This window comes from Urocitellus parryii, chromosome 9 (assembly GCF_045843805.1).
Source record: "Urocitellus parryii isolate mUroPar1 chromosome 9, mUroPar1.hap1, whole genome shotgun sequence".
NCBI lineage: Eukaryota > Metazoa > Chordata > Mammalia > Rodentia > Sciuridae > Urocitellus > Urocitellus parryii.
The window spans coordinates 30,894,368-30,919,715 of NC_135539.1; the positions used below are offsets into that span (position 1 = coordinate 30,894,368).

At 36.7% G+C, this 25,348-nt stretch overlaps 1 protein-coding gene across 1 annotated transcript in view; it reads right to left on the reverse strand.

The window, feature by feature from the left end:
* Positions 1 to 2,115: 2,115 nt before the first annotated feature.
* LOC144256853 (cytochrome P450 3A9-like) overlaps positions 2,116 to 25,348 on the reverse strand; it is a 32,832-nt gene continuing 9,599 nt past the window's right edge. Inside the window, exons 8-13 of the mRNA XM_077802500.1 lie at positions 17,751 to 17,878; positions 16,123 to 16,189; positions 13,704 to 13,864; positions 12,117 to 12,343; positions 2,836 to 2,998; positions 2,116 to 2,211 (exon numbers count right to left, since the gene is read on the reverse strand). Coding sequence (XP_077658626.1) covers positions 2,116 to 2,211; positions 2,836 to 2,998; positions 12,117 to 12,343; positions 13,704 to 13,864; positions 16,123 to 16,189; positions 17,751 to 17,878 — 842 coding nt within the window. The remainder of the gene's footprint in view (positions 2,212 to 2,835; positions 2,999 to 12,116; positions 12,344 to 13,703; positions 13,865 to 16,122; positions 16,190 to 17,750; positions 17,879 to 25,348) is intronic.

The window sequence follows — 25,348 nt, forward strand, 5'->3', positions numbered from 1 at the left end:
CATTCTACCTCTGAGCAAACCCAGTCCCATAGCTGCTGTATGTACAAATCATAAGACCTTTGTCAACACAAGCTCCATCCATATATCTTTGCCCACACAGGTTCCTCTGCCTAGAATACTTTTGTGCCTCATAAAAGACTCCTGCTGAGCCTCCAAAAGCCAGCTCTTATAGCACCTATTTTGGTAGAGTCTTTCCTTACTAATCTCAAAGAGTAGGACAACTTATTCCTTGGCTGTAATGTAGAGAATCAGATGTGACTGCGTTACTATTAGTGTCCTTGATGGAGTTTGCCTGCAGACAGGATACTCCGTCGAGATATAGAAAGGCAACAGCGGACATGCTTGCAAACGAGGTGTCTGCTGTCCTTGGGAGGGCTTGCTCGCAAACGAGGGGCCCCTTCAAGGTTTAGATAAAGTAACAGCTGACATGCTTGAAAACGAGATGTTTACTGTCCCTGGGAGAGTCTGCTCGCAAACGAGAGGCTTCTTCAAGGTTTAGATAGGTAACAACAGACATGCTTGAAAGCGAGGTGTCTACTGACCTTGGGAGAACTTGCCTGCAAACGGGATGTTCTGCCAAATGGGCTAGGAGGGCGCTGAGAAAAATTTTTTATCTGTTCTAAACAAAGAGCAGAGCTCAGCATACTCCAGGCAGAAAGTAGATTAGCCATGAGAAGCGGGTCACTTCTGATTAGAAAGTAAAACTTCTATGCGCTATGTTTAATTAGCTGAAAGACCTGATTTATTGATGTTGGAAGGCTGCCTTCTTTGTTCACAATACTATAAAAAGAATGCTTATACACAATAAAGGACTTTTTTTCTGCTGCTGCTTTGCTTGCTCTGCTTCTTCTTTTTCTTTGTTTTCCCATGCTGACCTGCAAGTGAATTACTGCAACACTGTAATCCTCAAGATTCTGTAGGCTGAGGCAGGAGGATCATGAGTTCAAAACCAGGCTCAGAAACTCAGTAAGACCCTGAGCATCCTAGCTAAAACTTGTATCAAAAGATATATATCATATAACATGTATAATACATAATATATAATATATATATATATGGAAGGATAGTAGAAAGAATTGGTCATTACCCTATGTGCATATATGGTTACATGACTGGTATATGTCTACATCATGTACAAGCAGAAGAATAAGAAGTTTTACTCTATTTTTGTATAATGTGTCAAAATGCATTCTACTGTCATGTATAAATAATTAGAACAAATAGTAAAGTATTGGAGATGTGGCTCTGGATTCAATCCCCAGTACTTGAATAAATAAATAATAAAATATATGGATAAGGGCTGCACCATTAGGAGTTGAAGATGGACTACAACTATGTTTCTTGCTTTCCAGAATCAACAAGGGAGATAAAATGGGAGTATTAAATCTAAGCTAGAGATATAGTAATAACTACACCTCAGTAAATTGTCACAAATTTTTTACTTCAAAAATGGCAGAAGGACACTATGAATATACTTTTCCAGTAATGGGAAAATTCACAGTGGGTTAACTTTATCTACCTTACTATTTAATTTGAATTGCTGAAAAAGCTCCATGTATTCACTGATTGTGATGATCAAAAGATTTAGTTTTGACTCTCACTGATTCAGTACTATATATCCCCTTAAATGGGCATGGAGGCTTCAGATAAACTTCTACAAGGACATGTTTATTGACTTTCTCATTATAAAACTTATCACAGCATATTTCAAAGAACACATCATATATCAATGTCACTACAAAAGCCACCACAACCACCCTCATTTTTATTAAAAATTGTTGACAAATTTGCTGATAATTGTTGATTCTCTGATCAGAGCTCAGGAGGAGCTGCCAGGACTAACTGTCGGTGAGAGGAGAGAGCCCATTAGACCCAGAAAAGGTGAGTCTTCACGTCTGGCACTGAGGTGCTCACCTCCTTACCATCAGAAAATAGATAATACTCTGGACAGACCCTGAGAAAGCTTAGGAAAGGTCCAGCATCTCTTATCATTCATCAATTGAGGAATATAGAGTCTATCTTCATTTTGAGTTTTCTTCACAAAATAAATTTTTGTTCTCTGATGTTCTGTGTCCCAGGCTCTAAGGACAACAATGCACAAATCCTTAGGGAATTTCAGGCTCCACTTATTATCCCATCTCTGCACACAGCCTTCAGAATAATGGGCTTTTCAGATTGAAGAATTACTTGATCAGCTAATTTCAGGGGAATCTGAAACATTTCGACAAGCACATGGAGAAGCACTGAATGAAACACCAAGAACCAAAGCAGCAAAGTTGAGAAGATATATTAAGCACAGTGATGCTTCACAAACATAAAACTACTTTTAGTATCATGTACTTTGAATTCATCCTACTCATTCTCTAAGGTGGGTCATGATTAAATAGTAAAATTATTCATTTATCTGAAAAATTATTTCATAACATTTATCCTATACAAGGCCTGAGATGGGGAGGTTCTGTAAGTTCTGGTGAGGAGAGCTTCTCTCAAACATCAGAACCCTGTGGTCACCACACCTCACGACTGTGCACAGGGTCTCTCCAGGAGACTTACAGCTGAATTTACACTGTGCTCAAGTTCACAGTCCACACATACACATGGCACACTAATCTGCATTGAGTCCATACATTTTTTACACTTTGTTCTTCATAAAGCCATAGATTTAGAGCCCCCACAGTGAAGAACTCTAAAATCTCAAAGATGGTGAAGAAGAGATTCACTGGACTATACATCTAAGAATTAAATGATGAATGAGCATATATTTTTCTGTGACTAGGCCCCTCTGTTTGGAAAAACATCTTCAAATAAACATTATTTATATGAAAATCTACTGACCTGTGTTTCCTTACAAGGTTGGAAGGAGAAGTTCTGCATTACTTCGACAAGAGCAAGTTTCATGTTCATGAGAGCAAACCTCATACCAATGCAGTTTCGGGGTCCATTTCCAAAGGGCATGTACACATAAGGATCGATGCTGTCCTTGTTCTGCTTACTGAACCTGGTCAACAAAGATGACAAGTCAACAAAACATTAAAACTACAACAGTTACTTATTTCAGTTTGTGCCTTAGACATCCCCAAGCAATGGTGTAAAAGATTATTTCTGGGCTGGTTATTGAAATACAGCTGTGGTTTTTCTATAAGAATTGTTAAGGTATCGAGTTTTTCCACCTTTCTCCCCCTTAGCCTATAGGAGTTATTCCACCTTTCTCCCCCTTAGACTATAGGATCTTTCAGTCTTTTTGAGATGAGATAAATTTTGTTTCAAAGGAAATCATGATAAGTTGAGACAGTAAAGGAAACAACACACATAAAAAATATAAGGAGTATTAGAGTGAATACATAAAATGAAATGAGATAGTGGTTATGTCAGTTATGGGACATGCTATGAAATTTGAAAACACAGACACACACACACACACTCACACACACACACACACATACACAGAGTTATGGTGCCATATCTGAGGAGAATTAGTTTTAGCATCAGAATAAACAAGATCCTGGGTGTTGAAGTCTCTTACAAAATAATGAGAAAATACTGGTATAACCTAGGCACATCCTGAAATATATTTTAAATCATCTCTGGATTGCTTATATTAACTAATAATATGTAAATAGTATATAAATACTTACTGTATTAGACTGTTTAGGGGAAACTGATAAGAAAAAACGTTTATTTAGTTAGTTGAAATTATAGATCCAAAAACCATACGTACAGGCTGAGCACAGTGGCACACGGCTGTAATCCCAGCGACTTGGGAGGAGGAGATAGTAGGATCCCAAGTTCAAAGCCAACTTCAGCAATTTAGTGAGGCACTAAGCAACTCAGTGAGACCCTGTCTCTAATAAAATACAAAATAGTGCTATGAATGTGGCTCAGTGGTCCACCGCCCCTGAGTTCAATTCCTGATACCTCCCCAAAAAAAACCACATACATGCAAGAGGTTGAATGCAAAAATTATCAAGTGCTAGCAAAAATCATATAAAATGTGATACAATCTAGTTTTGCAAAAATATCTATATATGCATAATAAAGTTTATGAGAACATGGTCATATTATTAATTCATAATTATTTAGAGAATTTAACAAACTAAAAAGTTTATTCTCAGCATAAGAAATAATTTGTGAGGTGAATAAGGAGCCTATAGCTTGGGAGAAAAATTTTACCCCTCACACATTAGATAGAACACCACTCTCTAGAGTATATAAAGAACTCAAAAGCAAAGCACCACAAAACCAAATAACCCAATCAATAAATGGGCCAAGGACCTGAACAGACACTTCTCAGATGAGGACATACAATCAATCAACAAATATATGAAAAAATGCTCATCATCTCTAGCAATTCAAGAAATGTAAATCAAAACTACTCTAAGATATCATCTCACTCCAGTTAGAATGGCAGCTATTATTAGGACAACAATAAGTGTTGGTGAGAATGTAGGGAAAAAAAGTACACTCATACATTGCTGGTGGGACTGTAAATTGGAGCAGCCAATATGGAAAGGAGTGTGGAGATTCCTTGGAAATCTGGGAATGCAACTACCATTTGACCCAGCTATCCCTCTCCTTGGTTTATAGCCAAAAGACTTAAAAAACAGCATGCTACAGGAACACAGCCACATTAGTGTTTATAGCAGCACAATTCACAATAGATAAACTGTGGAGCCAACCTTAGATGCCCTTCATTAGATGAATGGGTTTTAAAAATGTGGCATATATACACAATGGAATTTTACTCATCATTAAAACAGAATAAAATCATGGCATTTGCAGGTAAATGGATGGCATTGGAGAAGATGAAGTTAGCTAATTCGAAAAAAAACCAAAATGCTGAATGTTTCTCTAATATAAGGAGGCTGACTCATAGTGGGGTAGGGAGAGGGAGCATGGGAGGAATAGATGAACTCTAGATAGGACAGAGGGGTGGAAGGGAAAGGGAGGGGGCAGGGGGTTAGCAAGGATGATGGAATGTAATGAATATCATTATCCAAAGTACATGTATGAAGACAAGAATTGGTGTCAACATACATTATATACAGAGACATGAGAAATTGTGATGCATATGTGTAATAAGAATTATAATGCATTCTGTTGTCATTTTTTAAATTAATTTAAAAAACTTTAAAAAGAATTTAGGATAGTGAATGGACATAGCATTCGTTTTGTTCCTTGTCATAAATTCATATCATTTTGCAAGAAAATGTTATATTTATAACAGGAAAACTGCTTAAAATACAAAGACATATATGAAAATGATTACATAGGGAGAACCAACATGGTGGTAGGCATGGAGAGATCAAGTCTCTGACCTCTTCAGCTGTTCGGGCATAGGGAGCCTTAAACAGTCTAAATGCTGTTTGCTCAGGATCACTAGTCAATGCTGAGCTGACATGGATCTGGGGTGAACAGTCTGGGCCTCTCAGAACACACACTGAGCCCGGATTGGCTGAATTCAAGCTCCCGTTCGCCTGCTTCCCACAGACAAACAGCTGTGACTCAGCACTAATCCATGAAGCTGAAACAACTGGTCAGCCCTTCTGATCCTATGGAGGTAAATGCCAACCGAGCCTTCATAGGTAGTGGCCACAGGATTGAAACGGGGCTTGGGAGAGACAGTAAGGACCCACCCGTTGCATTGGTCACCCGGCAAAGGGAAACAAACTGTCGCCATTTGCAAGAGATACCACCATGGCAGAGAACTGACGTCATCAGACTGCGGTGGAGGAGATAACTTCATTGAAACCTGTGGCTAGGTAATCCCCTAGCCTTCCCTCTCCACACATTGGGGAAACCTTAAGGGCCCCTCCCAGCTCTCCCATGAGTGCCATGGCCAGACCCAGGGAATCAGAAGTGGCGTGGGACCCACGGTGCGGAATCCCCAGCTACTGCTCCCACCAGTGCTGACAACTGAGTTCTCTTGCACCAGCTACCGGGGGCATGGCTACCGGAGGGCAAGTAAAATTCGCTGAGGATTCTCAGCCCCAAGCTCTACAAACTTAGGGTCTGAGGGAATGGCAAACAGAAAGAGTGTGCCAAGTCATTCATGAAAACAGGGCTCCCAGGAGCAGCAGACCTGGCGTGTTGCCAGTATTGTGGTGAGCGTCACCGGTGAGGGGGGCCTGGCTAGAGGAAAAGTGGGGAAGTGACTAGACACAAGAGGAGGCCGTAGGCACTCAGGATTGGAGACTCGCCCAGTCTGAGAGGAGGGGCTTCTGCACAGTGATTGGTTCCCGCGTATTGACAGGAGAAGCTTGGCCTGGTGGGCAGAGCTCCACCTACTGGAAGAGAAGTTAATCAAACTCTAAGACTACATTTATTAGTTTTTTTTTCTCTTTTTTTGATTTTTTTTCATTTTCATTTTTCTTTCTTGTTGATTTTTAAATTTTTTGAAATTTTTTTTAAATTTTTTTCTTCTAAATTTAATTTTAATTTTTTATTATTGTTTTTAAATTTTTTTTATTTCCTATTTTTTTCTTCTTTTGTCTTTTCATTTCTTTTCAATTTTCTTATTCCCCATTCCTTGAATTCTACCTGCTTACTCTCATTCTCTTTAGTGACTTCTTCCCTTCCCTTCTAATACCTTTCCTCTCAAGCATCAAATAAATTTATAGGAGTAAACAGTAACTCAGCAGTAAAATAGAACAAGAAGTAACATGAGCAACATGAAAAAGCAAGAAAGAAAAGGAGTACAAAAAATGCAGGGCAGCCTAAATATTCAGGAGGACCTAGAGTCATCAGAAAAATGGTCATATAAAGAACTCAAGGAACACCTTAGACAGATGGAATGGAACCTTAAAGAGGATATGAGACAGCAAATTCAAACAGTGAAAGAACACATTGAAAACGAATTACATAAACAGATCAAAGAAGAAGTTAAGCATCTTTATCAGGAGATAGAGATTATAAAAAAATCAAACAATAATTCTAGAAATGAAAGAAACTATAAACCAAATTAAAAACTCAAATGAGAGTATCACTAACAGAGTGGAGCAAGTAGAAGCCAGAACGTCAGATAATGAAGACAAAATATATCATCTTGAAAAGAGTCTAGCCAACTCAGATAGGCTGGTTAAAAATCATGAGAGAAACATCCAAGAGATATGGGATAACATAAAAAAAACAAACTTAAGAGTCATCAGGATAAAGGAAGGTATAGAGATTCAAACCAAGGGAATGAGTAACCTGCTGAATGAAATAATTACAGAAAACTTTCCAGAAATAAAAAAGGAAACGGATATGCAAATTGTAGATGCATACAGGAGACCGAGCATACAAAATCACAGTAGACCAACGCCAAGACACATTGTTATGAAGATATCCAATATACAGAACAAAGAGAAAATATTAAAAGCTACAAGAGAAAGAGGGCAGATTACATTCAGGGGTAAATCAATAAGGTTAACAACGGAGTTTTCATCACAGACGCTGAAAGCAAGATGGTCACAGACCAATGTATTTCAAACACTGAAAGACAATGGATGCCAACCAAGAATTCTGTATCCAGCAAAATTAAGCTTCAGGTATGACAACGAAATAAAAATCTTTCATGATAAACAAAAGTTAAAAGAATTTGCAGCCAGTAAACCAGCATTGCAAAGCATCTTGAGCAAAACACTACATGAGGAGGAAATGAAAAACAATAATCAAAACCATCAGGGGGAAGTGTCTCTGTAAAGACAGAGGGCGGGGGGAAAGCTAATCATGGAGAAACAAACTAAATTTAAAAAAAAGGATAAATAATCAAACATGGCTGGAAGTACAAACCATATGTCAATAGTAACTCTAAATGTTAATGGCTTAAACTCTCCAATAAAGCGACATAGGCGGTATCATGGATTAAAAAAGCAAATCCAACAATATGCTGCCTCCAGGAGACACATCTAATTGGAAAAGACATACACAGGCTGAAGGTGAAAGGATGGGAAAAAATATACCACTCACACGGTCCTTGTAAGCAAGCAGGGTTGGCCATCCTCATATCGAATAAAATCGACTTCAAGACTAAGTTAATCAAAAGGGATAAGGAAGGACGTTATATACTGTTAAAAGGAACCATTCACCAACAAGACATAACAATTATCAATATTTATGCTCCAAATAATGGTGCTGTGACATTCATAAAACAAATTCTCCTCAAGTTCAAGAATCAAATAGACCACAACACAGTAATTATAGGTGACTTCAGCACACCTCTCTCACCATTGGACAGATCCTCCAAACAAAAGTTGAGTAAAGAAAATATAGAACTCAATACCACAATCAATAACCTAGACTTAACTATCATATATAGAATATATCAACCATCATCAAATGGATATACTTTTTTCTCAGCAGCATATGGATCCTTCTCAAAAATAGACCATATATTATGCCATAGGGCAACCCTCAGTAAATATAAAGGGGTGGAGATAATACCATGCATTTTATCTGATCATAATGGAATGAAACTGGAAATCAATGATAAAAGAAGAAAGGAAAAATCATACATCACATGGAAAATGAACAATATGTTACTGAATGATCAGTGGGTTACAGAAGACATAAAGGAGGAAATCAAAAAATTCTTAGAGATAAACGAAAATACAGACACAACGTATTGGAATCTATGGGACACAATGAAAGCAGTTTCAAGAGGGAAATTCATCGCCTGGAGGTCATTCCTCAAAAAAAGAAAAAACCAACAAACAAATGAGCTGACACATCATCTCAAAGCCCTAGAAAAGGAAGAGCAAAACAACAGCAAATGTAGCAGAAGGCAAGAAATAATTAAAATCAGAGTGGAAATCAATGAAATTGAAACAAAAGAAACTATTGAAAAAATTAACAAAACTAAAAGTTGGTTCTTCAAAAAAATAAATAAGATTGACAGACCCTTAGCCATGCTAACAAAGAGAAGAAGAGAGAGAACTCAAATTACTAACATACGGGATGAAAAAGGCAATATCACAACAGATGCTACAGAAATACAGAAGACAATTAGAAATTATTTTGAAAACCTATATTCCAATAAAATAGAAGATAGTGAAGACATTGATAAATTTCTTAAGTCATGTGACTTGCCCAGACTGAGTCAGGAGGATACATACGATTTGAACAGACCAATATCAATGGATGAAATTGAAGAAGCAATCAAAAGACTACCAACCAAGAAGAGCCCAGGACCGGATGGGTATACAGCGGAGTTTTACAAAACCTTTAAAGAAGAATTAATACCAATACTTTTCAAGTTATTTCAGGAAATAGAAAAAGAGGGAGCTCTTCCAAATTCATTCTATGAGGCCAACATCACCCTCATTCTGAAACCAGACAAAGACAACTAAAAGAAAGAAAACTACAGACCAATATCTCTAATGAACCTATACGCAAAAATCCTCAATAAAATTCTGGCGAATCGAATCCAATAACACCACAAAAAAATTGTGCACCATGATCAAGTAGGATTCATCCCTGGGATGCAAGGATGGTTCAATATACGGAAATCAATAAATGTTATTCACCACATCAATAGACTTAAAGGTAAGAACTATATGATCATCTCGATAGATGCAGAAAAAGCATTCGACAAAGTACAGTATCCCTTTATGTTCAAAACATTAGAAAACCTAGAGATAACAGGAACTTACCTCAACATTGTAAAAGCTATCTATGCTAAGCCTCAGGCTAGCTTCATTCTGAATGGAGAAAAATTGAAGGCATTCCCTCTAAAATCTGGAACAAGACAGGGATGCCCTCTATCACCACTTCTATTCAATATAGTTCTCGAAACACTGGCCAGAGCAATTAGACAGACAACAGAAATTAAAGGCATAAAAATAGGAAAAGAAGAACTTAAATTATCACTATTTTCAGAAGACATGATTCTATACCTAGAAGACCCAAAAGGGTCTACAAAAAAACTACTAGAACTAATAAATGAATTCAGCAAAGTGGCAGGATATAAAATCAACATGCATAAATCAATGGCATTTCTGTATATCAGTGACAAAACTTCTGAAACGGAAATGAGGAAAAACACTCCATTCACAATATCCTCAAAAAAAAATAAATACTTGGGAATCAACCTAACAAAAGAGGTGAAAGATTTATACAATGAAAACTACAGAACCCTAAAGAGAGGAGTAGAAGAAGATCTTAGAAGATGGAAAAATATACCCTGTTCATGGATAGGCAGAACTAACATTATCAAAATGGCGATATTACCAAAAGTTCTCTATAGTTTTAATGCAATGCCAATCAAAATCCCAATGGCATTTCTTGTAGAAATAGACAAAGTAATCAGGAAATTCATATGGAAAAATAAAAGACCCAGAATAGCAAAAGCAATTCTAAGCAGGAAGTGTGAATCAGGCGGTATAGCGATACCAGATTTCAAACTATATTACAGAGCAATAGTGACAAAAACAGCATGGTACTGGTACCAAAACAGGCGGGTGGACCAATGGTATAGAATAGAGGACACAGAGACTAATCCACAAAGTTACAAGTATCTTATATTTGATAAAGGGGCTAAAAGCATGCAATGGAGGAAGAATAGCATCTTCAACAAATGGTGCTGGGAAAACTGGAAATCCATATGCAACAAAATGAAACTGAATCCCTTTCTCTCACCATGCCTAAAAGTTAACTCAAAATGGATCAAGGAGCTTGATATCAAATGGGAGACTCTGCGTCTGATTGAAGAAAAAGTTGGCTCCAATCTACATATTGTGGGGTCGGGCTCCAAATTCCTTAATAGGACACCCATGGCACTAGAGTTAACAACAAGATTCAACAAATGGGACTTACTTAAACTAAACAGTTTTTTTCTCAGCAAGAAAAACAATAAGAGAGGTAAATAGGGAGCCTACATCATGGGAACAAATCTTTACCCCTCACACTTCAGATAGAGCCCTAATATCCAGAGTATACAAAGAACTCAAAAAATTAGACAATAAGATAACAAATCACCCAATCAACAAATGGGCCAAAGACCTGAACAGACACTTCTCAGAGGAGGATATACAATCAATCAAGAAGTACATGAAAAAATGCTCACCATCTCTAGCAGTCAGAGAAATGCAAATCAAAACCACCCTAAGATACCATCTCTAGTATCTCACTCCAGTAAGATTTGCAGCCACTATGAAGTCAAACAACAACAAGTGCTGGTGAGGATGTGGAGAAAAGGGTACACTTGTACATTGCTGGTGGGACTGCAAATTGTTGCAGCCAATTTGGAAAGCTGTATGTAGATTCCTGGGAAAGCTGGGAATGGAACCACCATTTGACCCAGCTATTGCCCTTCTCAGACTATTCCCTGAAGACCTTAAAAGAGCATACTACAGGGATACTGCCACATCGATGTTCATAGCAGCACAATTCACAATAGCTAGACTGTGGAAACAACCCAGATGCCCTTCAATAGATGAATGGATAAAAAAGTGTGGCATTTATACACCATGGAGTATTATGCAGCATTAAAAAATGACAAAATCATGGAATTTCAGGGAAATGTATGGCACTAGAGCAGATTATGCTTAGTGAAGCTAGCGAATCCCTAAAAAACAAATACCAAATGTCTTCTTTGATATAATGAGAGCAACTTTGAACAGAGCAGGGAGGAAGAGCAGGAAGAAAAGATTATCATTAAACAGAGACATGAGATGGGAGGGAAAGGGAGATAAAAGGGAAATTGCATGGAAATGAAGGGAGACCCTCATTGCTATACAAAATTACATATAAGAGATTGTGAGGGGAATGGGAAAATAAACAAGAAGAGAAATGAGTTACAGTAGATGGGGTAGAGAGAGAAGATGGGAGGGAAGGGGAGGGGGGATAGTAGGGGATAGGAAAGGTAGCAGAATACAACAGTTACTAATAGGGAATTATGTAAATTTGTGGATGTGTAACCGACATGATTCTGCAATCTGCATTTGGGGTAAAACGTGGGAGTTCATAACCCACTTCAATCTAATGTATGAAATATGATATGTCAAGAGCTTTGTAATGTTGTGAACAACCAATAAAAAAATGATTACATAGCTACCTGTATGTCATCTGTGATAAGAAATACAAGGACATGCTTGGACAACCCTAGCCCAGAGCAGTTCCCTTTCCCAGAGGCCCTGTACCTTTCAGGGCGGATCTCCTCAGGCTCTGGCCAGTGCAGTGGGTCTCGATGAAGAACAAAGCTTGGTATCATCACCACTGTCCCCTTCCTAATGGGCACTCCATTGATTTCAATATCTTTCTTACAGACCCTCTCAAGTCTGCCATCAATTGGGTACAACCTGAGAGTTTCATTCACCACCATGTCCAGGTACTCCATCTGTAACACGGTATCATAGGTAGCAGGTGCCTGAAGAGAAAAAATAAGATTTTTTGGAAATGCATGTTTGGAACTAAATTTAAACTCAATCTACATAGTTTTATTAAAGTGTTACACTGTCCCAAGAATAAAAGGATGGTGAAGGAGAATAGTGCTTACAATTGACTAAGCATTATAATAACAATCATGTCCATTTGACAACCATATACATACGAGATCTTTGGGACAATCCCAAGTTCAGTGTATAATATCCTCAGAATCATCATGTACTACTTTTTCTCATACTTTTTTTCAAGTAACTAATAGAATATGACAATTACACTCAGGCAAAATAATGTAAAAGTCACTGTTACCTTTCTCTAGAAAAGTCACATGCCTATTTCAGGGAAACAGAACATAGAAAAGAGAAAATAACCCATTATACATCTGTTTTTTCTTGAATAATCCTGCTTTGAATATATATATATATATATATATATATATATATATATATATATATATATTTTTTTTTTTTTTTTTTTAGAGATAACACTACATCATGTAAAAAATGAATGTTGGGAGAAACTGGTAACTTCCACCCTAATACCACCAAAAGAAGGCTAAGATTCGATGGCACCATGTCACACAATTTCAGTTTCAGAGGACATTCTAAGGAGAACAGAAAACCACTCTCAGCCCCACCCTCTGTTTCTGGACCATTCTCCTGATTGTTCTCCAGGGCTTCATTGTGAGCTCTGAAGAAGAGGCTTTGTGCCCACTTCACTGCCAAACCAGCCATGCCAGCCCCAGAAACCATGTGTCTTCAGATATGATAGACTCCCTGTTTAGGAAGAGGTGTGAGGACAGCAGGCACAACACGTGGATAATGCCTGATGTGACATTGGAGAGGACACAAGGTAGAAGTAAAGTGTTTGGCTTGGGAGCCAGAAAACCTGACTCATCCCTTGGCTGCTTCTCTCTAATACATGACTAGAGTGTGAAGATGTGTGGAGCAGAGCATAGTAAGCCTGCCCACCAAGCCAAGGATCACTCAGCAGACAGCCAGGCAGGAGCTCTTGCCATAGTTCATCAGATCCAATGATCTGGACACTTGAGTGACACATGCTTACACTTGCTAGGTATCATCATGGTAACTGGTAATGGATATTACTGAAATTACACTCTTCAAAATTCCTTGTAGTTTTGAGAAATTACACTCTTTTCAAAATTCCTTGTATTTTCCCCTCAATACTGTGTTTTCCCTTTCATTTCTCTCTTCAAAACCTTTCCAAAAGAGCTGGTGAAAAGAATCAGTGACTATATTTTGGATAAAGCCTCCTAGGAAGTGATGAGGAGGCAGTCTTGTTGAGGCTCCACCTCTCTCCTCCCTCTCCAGGTACCATCTTCTCACCTTATTGGGCAAAGCCGCATCAATCTCCTGCTGCAGTTTGGTCTGGGCATCAGGATGGGTGGCCAGTTCATACAAAATGAAGGAAAGAGCACTGCTAGTGGCCTCATAGCCAGCAAAAATGAAGATAATTGATTGAGCCACAAGCTCCAGATCAGACAGGACTAACGGAAGAGGAAACACAATTTAGATAAATCCAGCAAATCACAACATCAGGGTTTAGATGAAGAGAAATCCCATTAAAACCCACAGATCACTAGGCAGGACCGTGGAAAAGCAATTCAGGGTCATTCTCAGAGTGGTTTTCACTCTCATGTCTATCCAATAGGGGAAACAAAGGAAAACTTTTTTAAATCCAGTTTTCTTGAGGTCTACACCACTCTTGGACTTAGCTACTAACTGTGCCATTCTCAGCACCACCAAAGATAGGTAATTTCAAGAGATACAATTTCTATCTAAGATACACAGTATGATCAATATGGACTTTTAGATACCTGGGCCCTGAAATAAACATGGTCTCTGTGCCAAACATGCAATTCAAGATAAAAAAGTATACATAAAACAAGTGTTTGAATGGTCTACAGAGTTCAGATTTACTGATTATGATTTTCTATGATGATGTCATGAGAGCATTTAATTATCAAATCTTTTATCCCAGTGAGTATGGACCCCATGAAATAGGACTATAAAGTCAAGGTTTAGGCCAGGTGCAGCGGCACACACCAGTAATCCCTGCAGGAGGCTGAGGCAAGAGGATCATGAGTTCAAACCAACCTCAGCAACAGCAGGGCACTGTGCAACTCAGTGAAACCCTGTCTCTAAATAAAATACAAAGTGGTTGAGTGCCCCTGAGTTCAATTCCTGGTAACCCTCTCAACTACACCAAATAAAAGTCAAGATTTGGAGCGCAAATGTTGGCATTCATAGCTACCAGCCACCTGTGGGGGTTTAGATTTTAATTAATTAAAAATCAATATACTTCAGTGGCACTAGCCACATGTCAAGTGCTAAGTAGGCACATGTGTTTGGTGGCTATTTTATTGAAGAGTTAAACTATAGACTGTTTCCTTTATCTTAGAAACCTGAATAGAACTGGGTAGATACATTCAGGATAGATGGATGAATGGATGGATGGATGGATAGACAAATAGATAGATAGATAGTTAGATATATAGATAGATATATAGAAAGATAGATGATAGATAGATATATGATATGTAAATGTGAACATAAAAATATGTACACTGGGTCTGGGGTTGTAGCTCAGTGGTAGAACACTCACCTAGCACATGCGAGGCACTGGGTTTGGTCCTCAGCACCACATAAAAATAAAATAAAAGCATTGTGTGCACCTACAACTAAAAAATAAAAATATCTTTTTAAAAAATATGTATACTGTCAGGCTGTAGTAAGTCAAATGTTCATCTTTAGAATTAATTGCTCAACATTCAGGAGTTGTCAAGGCACTAGGTACCTCAAATTAGAACTGCAATGGGAGTATTTGTGTATTACAGAAATAAGCAATAAACTAGGAAAAATTTTTTGAAGGAGAGAGAAAAATAGTTTATATTACTGGATGTGAGTAGATACAGAAATATTTCTTTCCTCTGTTCCATGTAGAAGTATTTCAATTTAATAATGTTGTCTACTGAGAGTATCTAAAAGCAAAAATTCACAAGATGATCACAGATTTTGATTTCTAAATTCAATTAATTGGAAAAACAAAAAAACAAACCTGTCAGGGGAAACAGAGCAGAAACCTAGAATATCTTAAATTAGAAAGCAAGAAAATACTTAGAAAATAAATGAAAAGAGCACCGAATACACTGTGTGCTACTATAATGTGGATACATGTCATAGAATGTACAAGACCAAGAGCAAAACCTAAGGAAATCTGTGGACTGTGAATGATAGAAGTGTGTCAACACAGGTTCCTGAACTGTAATAAATATAACTCTCTGGTGGTGGATATTAGGAGTGAAGCAGTGTATTCAAGACTACATGAAGAACCTCTGTGTTTTCAGCTCAATATTGCTATGGCCAGAATAAACAGAAGCTACTTTTAAAACAATCATTTAAAAGGTGACAATAATAATAGAAGACTCAGGAGCCTACATGAAAGGGATTCCAGTGGACAAATATGGGAGAATTGAGCATCAAAATAAAAACAGTAAGAAAATATGTTGAATGAAAATACCATGCTGGTAAAAGAAATACTTGTTTAAATCAGCTTCAACATTGAACATGGCTCTAGGTGTGCTTCTCTAGAAAGTTCCTCAGGCTACTGTATATGATATCCAAGCATGCACTTTATGCAACTTGGTAGAAATACTCTTCTTCCTGGAAAATCTCCTGCACATTTCCAGAACAATTCTTCCCTCTGAATTTCCCCATCAGTAGACGAGATAGCAACCTTGTTTACCTTTATGAGACTCCACATCTTTGGAATTCTGAGAATTTATCAAAAGCTGAAGAAAATCCACCTGATGCTAGAAACAGAGAGATTTCAAAGATAGAAGATCAATTATGAAGTCAGAAAAAAATTAAGTGTGCAGAACTTATCTTCCCTTCTGAGGCTATGACTTCTTCAAGTACAAAAGTCCAGCTGGAGTTTTCTAAGTCATCTTTGAAGAAAAGCATCCATCTATAAACTTTGGACAGTAGGACGTTTCCCTGAGTGAAAACAGGCTATGGTGTCCAATAGCTACTGGCCTTTGCTCTCCCTGCTTGTGAGCTCCTGTGGATTCTGAACACAGCCTCCTGGCCAGAGAGTGGCTGGCTTTGTCTCCTGTTACATTTATTTGCTCAGGGAGAAGTCCTGGACTGTACTACTCTTCACCAAAGACATCACAAATTAATCTCCTGCCATTTTTAGAGTTCACCATCAGATTTTGAGCAAGCTTCTTGAAAGATCCCACCATGCTTGAAGCTATGAACTTTGTACTGACACCTGGAGGGCCCATCCTGGTCCCTGGCCTGCACACATCCTTGTGCTGGGCTTTGTACATGAGGCAAAACCTTCACCTAAAGAACCCCATGCCTGCTCCATGAGGGGCCAAACAGTGCCAGCTAGCCTGAGGATGCCTTCTGTGGAGAGTTTGTAAAGTGAGAGGTTTGGAAATGCAATGATTCTTGACCATATAAATCTGATAAAATTAAAGCACCAGGAAAAAAAATTATGTTGAAATTGTATCTTTTGAGGAGAAGAAATATGATAAAACTTTTTTCCTCTATTTAAAAAAATTATTTCAATGACCAAACCCTAAGGTTTATAAAAAAATTAAGTTCTACATATGAACAAGGTACCCTATTACTTTGATATATGTATATGCTGTTTGATGTTTATGTCAGTTTAGACACATCTTTAACTGCATTTATCATTTCCTGATGATGAATATTTTCAAAATAGATTTGGCTCAATTAATAAGAACAATTTTAACATAGTGTTGCAATAAACATGGGAGTGCAGATTTCATTTCCTGTGATTATACACTTAGTAGTGAGATTGCTGGATTATACCGTGGGTCTGTATTTGATTTCTGAAGGCCCTCCAGACAGTTTTCCATAAAGGCTATCCTAATTTACAGATCTATTCAACAATGTACAAGAACTCCTTTTTAGAGCATTTGGGACTTTTCCTATCAGCAATATTTATGCCTTGACAGAATAATTACCATGCCCATTATTTAATTGTAAATGATTTCTCTCTGGTTCATTATTTTTTCAGTATTTGGAATATATAATTTTATTTATTTAAGTCTTTTTTATTAGTTCTTTTTAGTTATATGAAAGTAGAGTCCATTTTGACATAATTATAAAAGCATGGAATATATCTTACTCTAATTCAGTTCCCTCTCTGATTCATTCTTGTTTCTCAATTACCAGATGCTAAATTCTTTATTCTCCCCAATTGGAAAGCTTCTACTACTCTCAACCAAGAGTTCTTCTTCATCTACCTTTTAAGAATATACAAAGAAGTATGGAAGTCATACACCCATAGGCAAATAAATTATCAAAAATGAACCTCTGTGACCACAACCAGAATTTTACCTGTTGTTTCTCTTGAAGGCGACTTTCTTTCATTCTGTTTATAGCTTTCTTTAAAAAATTTGTGACATCCTTTGGAAACAGAGAGATATTCATTGCCTCATAAACTGGAGTAAGGAATGGAAAGATTGCTGCAGGGAAAAGAAAAAACAAAGGACACTTCAGTGAAAAATGTAAAATTTACCTGAAGCAATTACATCTTTTCTACCAATCAGAAAAGTGGAAGTCACAAGGGTTCCTAAAGAGGAACTGTTCCTGCTGGGACCACCGATTGGGCTCCAGTACACTGGCTGAGCAAGAGGATGTCATATATAGGGCCAGCACCATACCACTGAAATCAGTGGCCCCTTCTATCTCTGTGGAGTGACCAAAGGAGCAAGATGGAAACCCTGACCCCTTTCCCCTTCGTGTACTGGAATAGCGTGTCTTTGGATAAAACTAGGCTTTAGACTGATGCTGCAGTTAATCATGCTCTTCAAGAAAGAGCAGTCAGGATGGGACCAACAGAGCATGTGTTTCTCAAGCACCATGGGAGGAATCCAGAAGGCATTATTAAAAAGAAAATTATGAAACTCAAATATGGGCAAATTGATCAATATTCACCTAAATAAACACTGGATGAAAGAATAAATATAAAGTGAAATAGATAGTGTTGAAAGGAAAAAAGGAGGCATAATATGTAAAATTTGTGTAATGGAGAAAAAGCCATCACTGTACAGAGGGAAATTATTATCTATTACATAAAACAAAGATCAGAAATGAATGATCAAACTTTACACAATAAATCATAAAAAAAGGAAGAGCAAATTAAACTTAAAGGAAACAGAAGAAAAAAATATTAAGGATCAAAGTGGAAACTAATCAAATAAAAAATAAAATAAATAGAAGTAATTAATGAAAACAAATACAATTCTTTCAATAAAACCAACAAAATTGGCAAACTAATAGCTACACTGACCAAGAAATAAAAAGGCTACAATTAGTAGCATTCAAAATAAAAACTGGGGAAATACTGAAATTATAAATATAGAAAGAAATATAAAGATATTGTAACAATCAGATTATCAGAATAATTATATAAATTACATAAATGAAATAGACAAATTCATAAAGAGACACAAACAACAGAAACTGACACAAAAAGTAATATAAAATATATATTGACATACATCATGTGATGAGACTAAGTTAGAAATTAAGAACTTTTCTACAAAGTGAAGCTCAGGTCCAGATGTTTCATGGACAATTCTACCAAAGACTAAAAGAACTAATACCAATTCTTTACCTCTTTCCAAACATTCATAGAAATATCTATTGTTTTCTAAATATAGAATACAGTGAACACTGTATTAGATCCTAAAATGCCAGTGTTAACCTAATTCTAAGAATTAACACAAAGATAACACAGGAGAACTACAAAATGATATATCTTATAATTATGGATGCAAAATCTCAACAGAATATTGGCAAAATAATTTGTTGTTCTAGCCTCTTCCTCCCTCCCTCCCTCTCTCTCCCCTTCCAACTTATCTATCTCCCCAAAGTCTCTTTTCTCCTGCTACTATCCAACATCTTTTGATTCCTCCTTTATGTTTCCTAAGATCTAATAACTCTATATCCTCATCTCCTACCTCCTTAACATCTCATCCTAAACCCGCCCCCACTTCTCTCTTTGTCCATCATTATAAACTGTAGGTCCTTTTGCAACCTACTGTTTATATTGTTAATAATAATCAAACTCACCATTTCTGTCTATTTTGACAAAACAGGAAACATCTCAATGAAAGCTATTTGGTTTAATTAAGCCTGCATATTGTTTTCATTGGTATATGTTAATATTGATCTCCTCCTGAAAAGAGAGGTCATGGAATTCTGCAGGGACACTATAAATCTATTGGTAAAAACTGTAATACCTTGGATCTACACTGCTAAAGGGAAAGACAAACAATATGAAAAATACAAGGGAATAAAGTGCCCCAAACAAACCAAGATACATTACTAGAACCAATGGCCAGCACAGCAGAAGAGATGTCCAAGAGGAGTTCAGGATGTATGTAATTAAAATGTTCTGTGAATTAAAGAAAGCAAACATAGGCAACAAAAGGTCAAATAAATAAAGAGCTACACGGTCAAATACAGGAAGCAAAAGATTACTTCAATAAGGAGATAGAGATTCTACCAAAAAAGGAAAAGAAATCTTTGAAATGAAGGAAACAATAAACCAAATTAAAATACTCAATAGAAATTATCACCAACAGACTGGATCACTTGAAAGATAGGACCTCAGACAATGAAGGCAAAATATACAAAATTGAAAGTAAAGTTGACCACACAGTGAAGATGGTAAGAAACCATGAGCAGAACATTCATGAATTATGGGATAACACGAAAAGGCCAAATGTAAGAATTATTGGGAGAGAAGAAGGCATAGAGTTCCAAAACATAGGAATGAATAATTTATCCATGAAATAATATCAGTAACTTTTCCAAACCTGAATAATAAATTGGAAAATCAAATACAAAAGGCTTGTAGGATACCAAGTGTACAAAATCATGACAGATCTACACTAAGGCAATAACAATAAAAATGCCTAACATACAGAATAAAGAAAGAAATTTAAAAGCCACAAGACAAAGGAATCAGATTACATATAGGAGGAAATCAATTGGGATCTCTCAGATTTCTAAACCCAGAGCTTCATCAACAAGAAATAACAATTATGAATACTTATGCCCCAAACAATTAATTACGGGATAACATGAAAAGGCCAAATGTAAAGGCCATCTACATTCATCAAACTCTTCTTAATTTCAAGAGTCAAATAGACCACAACACAATAATACTGGGTGACTTTAACACACCTCATTCACCACTGGATATATCTCCCAAACAAAAGCTAAACCAAGAAAATATAGAACTCAATAATACAATCAATAACTTAGACTTAAGAGATATAGAGAATATTTCATCCATCAATGAGTGAATACACTTTCTTCTTTGACAGTACATGGATCCTTCTCTAAAATAGACCATATATTATGCCACAAAGAAACTCTTGGCAAATACAAACAAATACTACCGTGAATGCCATCAGATTATAATGGAAAGAAATTAGAAATTAATGATAAAATGAAAAAGAAGCTACTCCAACACTTGGAGACTAAATAATATGCTACTGAATGAGCAAGGGATAGCAGAAAACATCAGAGAGGAGATTTAAAAATTCTTAGAGGTAAATGAGAATACTGATACAACATATTGAAATCTCTGGGATTCATTGCATGGAGTTCATTCCTTAAAAGAAGAAAAAATCAATAAATAAAGGACCTAACATTACATCTCAAAGGCCCCCCCCCAAAAAAAAGAACAATCAACATCAAAAGTAGTACAAGACAGAAAATAATTAAAATCAGAGCTGAAATCAATGAAACTGAAACAAAAGAAACAATTGAAAAAAATGACAAATCAAAAAGTTGGTTCTTTGAAAAAAATAGATAAAATTCATAAACCTTAGTCACACAAATAAAGAGAGAGAAAACTTAAATTACTAACATCTGTGATAATAAAAGAAATATTATGATGGACACATCTAAGATACATAAGATAATTAGAAACTATTTTGAAAATTTGTACTCCAATTAAATAGAAAATATCAAAGACATTGACAAATTTCTGGAGTCATGACCTACCCAAACTCAATAGAGGTAATATACACAAGTTAAACAGATCAATTACCAGCAAGGAAACAGAAGACACCATGTAAAGCCTACATACAAAGAAGAGACCCAGCCAGACAGATTCTAACAAGACCTTCAAAGAAGACCTAATACTAATACTCTTCAAATTATTTCATGAAATAGCAAAAGAGGGAATACTTCCAAACTCATTCTATGAGGCCAGTACACCCTGATTTCAAAACCAGCCAAAGACACATCAACAAAAGAAAATTTCAGACCAATATCTTTAATGAACATACATGCAAAAAGTCTCAATTATGTTCTGGCAAATCCATACTACCAAAAGTGTTTTACAGATTTAATGCAACCCTATTAAAATCCCAATGGCATTCTTCACAGAAATAGAAAAGGCAATCATAAAGTTTATTTGGAAAAATAAGAGACCCAGAATAGCTAGCAATCCTTAACAAGAAAGTGAAGCAGGAAGCATCACTATACCAGACCTTAAACAATACTACAGAGCAATAGTAACAAAAACAGCATAATATCTGAACCAAAATAGACTTGTAGATTAATGGTACAGAATAGAGGACACAGAGACAAGCCCACATTAATATGGTTATATTATACTATACAAAGGTGCCAAAAACATTCACTGGAGAAAAGAGCCTATTCAATAAATGGTGCTGGCAACACTGGAAATCCATATTGGCACCAAAACAGACATGTAGACCAATGGTACGGACAGAAGATACAGAGAAAAACCTACACAAATACAGTTATCTCATACTAGGCAAAGGTGGCAAAAACATTCACTGAAAAAAAGCCTCTTCAACAAATGATTCTGCAAAAACTAGAAATCCATATGTAGCAAAATGAAATTAAGTCTCTCTCACCATGCACAAAATTTAACTCACAGTGAATCAAGGACCTAGAAATTAGGCTAGGGATCCTGAACCTAATAGAAGAAAAAGTAGGCTCAAACTTTCCTTAAGACTCCTAAAGTGTAAGAAATAAAAACAAGAAACAATAAATGGAATGGATTCAAACTAAATAGCTTCTTATCAACAACAACAACAACAACAACAAAAAAACAATCAATAAGGTGAAGATAGAGCCTAACGAATAGGAGCAAATTTTTACAACATGCACATCATATAGAGCACTAATCTCCAGGATATATAAGGAACTCAAAAAAACTTAACACCAAAAACCCCACAATAACAACAAATAACCCTATCCATAAATGGGCTAAGGAATTGAACAGACATTTCTCAGAAGAAGATTTACAACTGATGAACAAATATATGAAAAAATATTCAACATCTCTAGTAATTACAGAAATGCAAATCAAAACTATTCTAGGATTTCATCTCACTCCAATAAGAATGGCAGTTATGAAGAAAACAAGCAAAAATATATGTTGGTGAGAATGTGGGGGGAAAGACACTTATATTGCTGGTGGGACTGCAAATTGGTGCAACAACTTTGGAAAGCAATATGGAGATTCCTCAGACAAGTTGGAATGGAACCACCATTTGACCCAGCATCTCTCTTCTTGGTTTATACCCAAAGGACTTAAAATCAGCATACTACATTGATGCAGCCACATCAATGTTTATAGCAACTCAATTCACAATAGCTAAACTGTAGAACCAACCTAGATGCCCATCAACAGATGAATGGATAAAGAAAATATGGTACATATACACAATGGAATATTATTCAGCATTAAAAGAGAATAAAATCATGGGATTTTCAGATAAATGGATGAAGTTGAGAATATCATGCTAAGTGAAGTAAGCCAATACCAAAATACAAAAAGCCAAATGTTTTCTCTCATAAGTGGATGCTGATTCATAATAGGTGGGACAGTCATCAGAGAAATGAAAGAACTTTGTATAGGGCAAGGGAAATGGAGGGGGGATGGGTGTAGGAGTGATGGTGGAATGAGATGAACATCATTGCCCTAGGAAAATATATGATGACACAAATGTTGTGAATCTACTTCATGAAAAGTTCATAAGTGAAAAGTTGTGCTCCATTTGTGTATTATTTAGTGAAACGCATTCTGATGTCATATATAATTCATTAGAACAAATAAATAAACAATTTCTTTTAAAAAAGAAATGAAGGGCTGGGACTGTACGTAGTTCAAGCAGCAGTGCACTCGCCTGGCATGCGCAGGGCGCTGTGTTTGATCCTCAGCACCACATAAAATAAAGATGTTATGTCCATCGAAAATTAAAAAAAATACATATTAAAAATTCTCTCTCTCTCTTTCCCTCTCTCTAAAAAAAGAAATGAAGTACTCACACATGCTTAGGATGGAAGAATTTGAAAATACAATGATAAATGAAAGAAGTCAGACATGCAAAGCCACATATTGTAGGATTCATTAATAGAAAACTCACAGTATCATCAAATCTATAGTCAGAAAATAGATTCATGGTTGCTTAGACTTGGAAAATTGAGAGTTGATAATGAAATGGTAGCCTGCTTCTGAGTTGACAAATGGTCACTAGTGATGGTTGCATATATCTTTGTACTGAAACCCATTTAGTTGTATAAATTAAGTGTATAAATTAAAAGACATGTTAATTACATAACAATAATGATCTTATTTAAATGGAGAGAAGGAACTAATAGCATGGTAGGCCACATACTTATTTTTTTTTTTTTTTTTATTTTTTTTTATTGGTCGTTCATAACACTACATGGTTCTTAATACATCATATTACACGGTTTGATTCAAGTGGATTATGAACTCCCGCTTTTACCCCATATACAGATTGCTGTATCACACCAGTTTCCCTTCCATTAATTGACATATTGCCTTTCTAGTGTCTGATGTATTCTGCTGTCTGTCCTATTCTCTACTGTCCCCCCTCCCCTCCCCTCCCCTCCCCTCCCCTCCCCTTTTCTCTCTCTACCCCTTCTACTGTACATCCTTTCTTCCATTTGTATTATCTTGTCTTACCCCTCCTTTCCTCTTATATGACATTTTGTATAACCCTGAGGATCGCCTTCCATTTCCATGCAATTTCCCTTCTCACTCCCTTTCCCTCCCACCTCTTATCCCTGTTTAATGTAAATCTTCTTCTCAAGCTCTTCGTCCCTACCCTGTCCTTGTTTACTCCCCTTATATCAAAGGAGTCATTTGGTATTTGTTTTTTAAAGATTGACTAGCTTCACTTAGCATAATCTGCTCTAATGCCATCCATTTCCCTCCAAACTCTATGATTTTGTCATTTTTTAATGCAGAATAATACTCCATAGTATATAAATGCCACATTTTTTTTATCCATTCATCTATTGAAGGGCATCTAGGCTGGTTCCACAGTCTTGCTATCGTGAATTGAGCTGCTATGAACATCGATGTAGCAGTGTCCCTGTAGCATGCTCTTGTTAGGGCTTTAGGGAATAGACCGAGAAGGGGAATAGCTGGGTCGAATGGCGGTTCCATTCCCAGCTTTCCGAGAAATCTCCATACTGCTTTCCAAATTGGCTGCACCAATTTGCAGTCCCACCAGCAATGAACAAGAGTGCCCTTTTCCCCGCATCCTCTCCAGCACTTACTGTTGTTTGACTTCCTAATGGCTGCCAGTCTTACTGGAGTGAGATGGTATCTTAGGGTAGTTTTGATTTGCATTTCTCTGACTGCTAGTGATGGTGAGCATTTTTTCATGTACTTGTTGATTGATTGTATGTCCTCCTCTGAGAAGTGTCTGTTCAGGTCCTTGGCCCATTTATTGATTGGGTTATTTGTTATCTTATTGTCTAATTTTTTGAGTTCTTTGTATATTCTGGTAATTAGGGCTCTATCTGAAGTGTGTGGAGTAAAGATTTGTTCCCAGGATGTAGGCTCCCTGTTTATCTCTCTTATTGTTTCTTTTGCTGAGAAAAAACTTTTTAGTTTGAGT